Source organism: Solea senegalensis, linkage group LG20 (assembly GCF_019176455.1).
Source record: "Solea senegalensis isolate Sse05_10M linkage group LG20, IFAPA_SoseM_1, whole genome shotgun sequence".
Lineage (NCBI taxonomy): Eukaryota > Metazoa > Chordata > Actinopteri > Pleuronectiformes > Soleidae > Solea > Solea senegalensis.
In genome coordinates, this window is record NC_058039.1 from 64887 (window position 1) to 68813 (window position 3927).

Consider the following 3927-nt stretch of genomic DNA (forward strand, 5'->3'; position numbering starts at 1 on the left):
TAAGACTTGTATGCCTGAGGTTGTGAATTCAAATCCTGTCATGAAGTACACTTCTTTTTAGGTCAAGAGTTAATGAAAACAAAAAGTTCTAAGACAACCTGAAGAAGTGTAGGCGCTGGTAGCTCAGCAGGAGCTTGCAAGCAGATTAGCACTTAGCAAGGAAAACTAAAATAGTAATAGTTGAGGTTTTTGAACGAGATTTTTAAACAAAATCACAGCTCATGAAATCACTTAAAGTCGACGATATCTACGTCACACATCCACGTCTTTATCTCACTGTTAATCAGACTTTTGTAAAGCACTCACTCTCCCAAACCAAAGTCCAAAGAGAAAATCAATGATTTTAACATCACACACACAGGAGATGTTGTTCCACTACTGCCTGTCTGATAATGATGATGAAGAAGATGATGATGATGATGATGAAAGTGATGATGGTTATGATGATGATGAAGAATCAGCTGACAAAGTAGAGACAAACAGCTTTTATTTTTTAGTCTTTATTTAATAAAAAATACAGACTGAGGAGCATGCAGAGACTCAGCTGTGTGTGTGTGTGTGTGTGTTCAATAGCAGCGCAGGAAGAAGGTGTTACAGGCTGTTCCTCTCAAACAGTCGCACAGTCGACCGATACGAGGTCCATGTTTCATCGCACAACGTTCACCAACGTCACACTGAGACACAGACAGAGAGGGACAGAGACAGACAGACAGACAATACACAGACAGACACAGACAGAGACACAGAGACAGACACACACAGAGACAGTATTAAAGTCTTTTATTTTGAAAACTGGGCTTGTGTTTTAATGTGTGTGTGTGTGTATGTGCATATGTGTGTGTGATTGACAGCTGTCAATCATGTTCTCACCCTCGGGATGACGCTCGCTTTTTTCTCCACAGAGAGAGAGAGTGTGTCAGAGTCACCAAGAACACCCTGCAGCGCCTCCACCTGGACACACGCACACAGAGACACACAGACACGCACACAATTATAATAATAATGATGGTGAAGATACAGATTAAGATAGTGATGAAGATGATGAAGATGATGAAGATGATGAAGATGATGAAGATGATGAAGATGATGATGATGGTGATGAAGATGAAGATGAAGATAATAATAATGATCACTCACCAGCTCTCTGGTCGTCAGTCCGAGGTTGGTCTCGTCCAGCTGATTGTTGTAAGGTGACCTTTGACCCTGACAGAGTGATGTCATCACAGACAGACAGACGGACAGAAAAACCATGGTGCGAACTTTTTCCATCGTCATAAACATTTTTATTCAAAAATAAACTGCAGTTTCAGTGAAGACGTCTGAACTAAAGCTGTGCTACGTAATTCTCTGTCTGCGTCTCTCTCTCTGTGTGTCTCTGTGTCTGTCTCTGTCTCTGCGTGTCTCTGTCTCTGCTCCTCGTCTCCTCCTGCTCTTATATTCCTCCTCCTGCTGTGATGTCACTGCTCATTATTCATGAATTCAGTCACATGACGACGAAGAAGATGACAACAATGAAGATGACGACGATGAAGATGACGACGATGAAGATGACGACGATGAAGATGATGACGACGAAGATGACGTCGATGAAGATGATGATGATGAAGATGATGGAGAAGAAGATGAAGATGATGTTAAAGGTTTAGTACGTGTTGTTTGGGTGTGTCAGACCTGACTGAGGGAGCGTTTGTGTGTATACAGCAGCAGAGCAGGGGCGGGCGGAGACAAGAACCACCCTGTTTTTAAATTGTCTGAGGCTCTTTCTGATTTCTATCCGTACTTGTCCTTATTTGTCCGTCCATACTTGTCCTTATTTGTCAGTCCGTACTTGTCCTTACTTGCGTACTCCAGTACTTGTCCTTACTTGTCTGTGCATGTCCTTACTTGTCCATACTTGTCCGTAATTGTCCATACTTGTCTTTACTTGTCCGTACTTGTCCTTACTTGTCTGTACTTGTCCTTACTTGTCCGTACTTGTCCACACTTGTCCATATTTGTCGGTACTTGTCCGTTCTTGTCCTTACTTGTCTGTACTTGTCCTTACTTGTCCGTACTTGTCCGCACTTGTCCATATTTGTCGGTACTTGTCCATATTTGTCGGTACTTGTCCGTTCTTGTCCTTACTTCTCCACACACACACACGCACACAGACACACACACAGAGACAAACACACACATCTGCAGGATTAAAGGTGTGTTTTACGCTGTCTGTGACCTTCAGTGAAACTCTGCTGTCGGCTGATAACACATCAAAACACACACACACACACATATACATATACACACACAGACGATGACCTCCTCTTCTTCATCACTGACCTTCACAAGATAAATGAGTCTGCGACATCACTGACGTGGTAACATGTGAGACACCTTTGACATGTTTACACAGTGTGTGTGTTTCTGTGTGTGCGTGTCTCTGTGTGTCTGTCTGTCTGTGTGTGTGTGTCTCTGCAGTGAACATAAATCATGGGTGTGTCCTCTGAGAAAATGTAAAGTTTCTGTCACATTAACTTTAATATATTTAGAATAAATTCAGTGGAAACGTCGTCTGATGATAAATATTTATCATCTTATTTTGAAATATCAGATAATCTCAGTAGAAAGAATGTCCCCCTCTGCTGGTGATTCATTGTTACAGCAGCTGCTCACGTGTTTGTGTGTTGGTCGCTATGGCAGCGGTTTCCTCCTGGACTAAAATAACCTGGAGCTGGAGGCGATGTCACCTCATGTTCATCATCATCATCATCATCCTCATCACCATCATCTTCATCATCATCATCTTCTTCTTCATCATCAACATCATCATCTTCACCATCACCATCACCATCATCATCATCATCGTCATCATATCACCATCACCATCATCACCATCACCATCTCCATCATCATGATCATCCTCACCATCACCATCCTGCCATCATGATCATCCTCACATCATCCTCACCATCATGATCATCCTCACCATCACCATCATCATCATCATCACCATCACCATCACCATCACCATCACCATCATCACCATCATCATCATCATGATCATCCTCACCATCACCATCCTCACCCATCATGATCATCCTCCGCCATCATCATCCTCACCATCATGATCATCCTCACCATCACCATCATCATCATCATCATCACCATCACCATCCTCACCATGTGCGACACAAATGTGTTTTTTTTTTTTTAAACAAGACTTTTTTGTTGCTTCTGTTTATTTTAATTCTTGTGTTTAAAAAGATTAAATTAATAAAGAAAGAATAAACACAGGGAGAAGATGATTTTTCAAGTCAAATCAAACATGATTTAATCTGATGAAATCACAGTTTCACATGTTATTAAACTGAAAATTACAGATGAAACATTTGTTTGATTCACTGAAAGTTTGTGGAAATAAAACAGGAAATTTTGACTGAAAGTGAAATTTAAACTTAAATTCATTCAAATGTTTACAACTCTTAGATCACTCTCTTGTCCAATCAGTGTGAGGCTCATCACCCCAGACTCACTCCCCTTCTCCAGCCCAGGGCGGAGTTAACTGCAGATGGGTTTATTTACACTTCATCACAGTGTGTATACACCAAACAGTACGCTAACTTTTAAGTTACGCTAATGACGTAACTGTGGTAACTGGATGGTTATGTTAATGTGAACGCAACCAAGCTAACGCTAACAAAACTACTCATGAACCTAATACTAAGCTAACTATTATCCTAATTAAGTGCAACAGAGACACATGCCCCAAGTTTCGTTCCACACAGTAAAAAACAATTTTATAAAAATCTGCTGCTGTGAAAAAATATTTAAATCTTTTGTGTAAAAAAATATAAAAATGACAAAATAAAAGTGCATTTTTTTTAAACAAATAAATGAAAAAAGTTTTATTTTTTAATTTTATTTGAAAGTTTTTTTTTTCCTCCTGCT

The 3927-nt window shown here is 40.3% G+C and overlaps 1 protein-coding gene across 1 annotated transcript; it reads right to left on the bottom strand.

Annotated features, from left to right (window-relative positions):
- Positions 1–551: 551 nt before the first annotated feature.
- cart4 (cocaine- and amphetamine-regulated transcript 4) lies at positions 552–1528 on the bottom strand. The gene is made up of 3 exons (XM_044053207.1): positions 1138–1528; positions 871–951; positions 552–674 (listed from the first exon to the last, which is right to left on the bottom strand). Exons 1-3 carry the CDS (start codon positions 1279–1281, stop codon positions 567–569), a joined length of 333 nt encoding a protein of 110 aa, XP_043909142.1. The 5' UTR covers positions 1282–1528; the 3' UTR covers positions 552–566.
- Between the last annotated feature and the right edge of the window lie 2399 nt (positions 1529–3927).

Coding starts and splice junctions, on each gene's coding strand:
- cart4 (XM_044053207.1), bottom strand. CDS start 1,281: ATGTTTATGACGATGGAAAAAGTTCGCACCATGGTTTTTCTGTCCGTC. Junction 952..1,137: donor GACTGACGACCAGAGAGCTG/GTGAGTGATCAT, acceptor GCGTGTGTCCAG/GTGGAGGCGCTGCAGGGTGT. Junction 675..870: donor AAGCGAGCGTCATCCCGAGG/GTGAGAACATGA, acceptor TCTGTGTCTCAG/TGTGACGTTGGTGAACGTTG.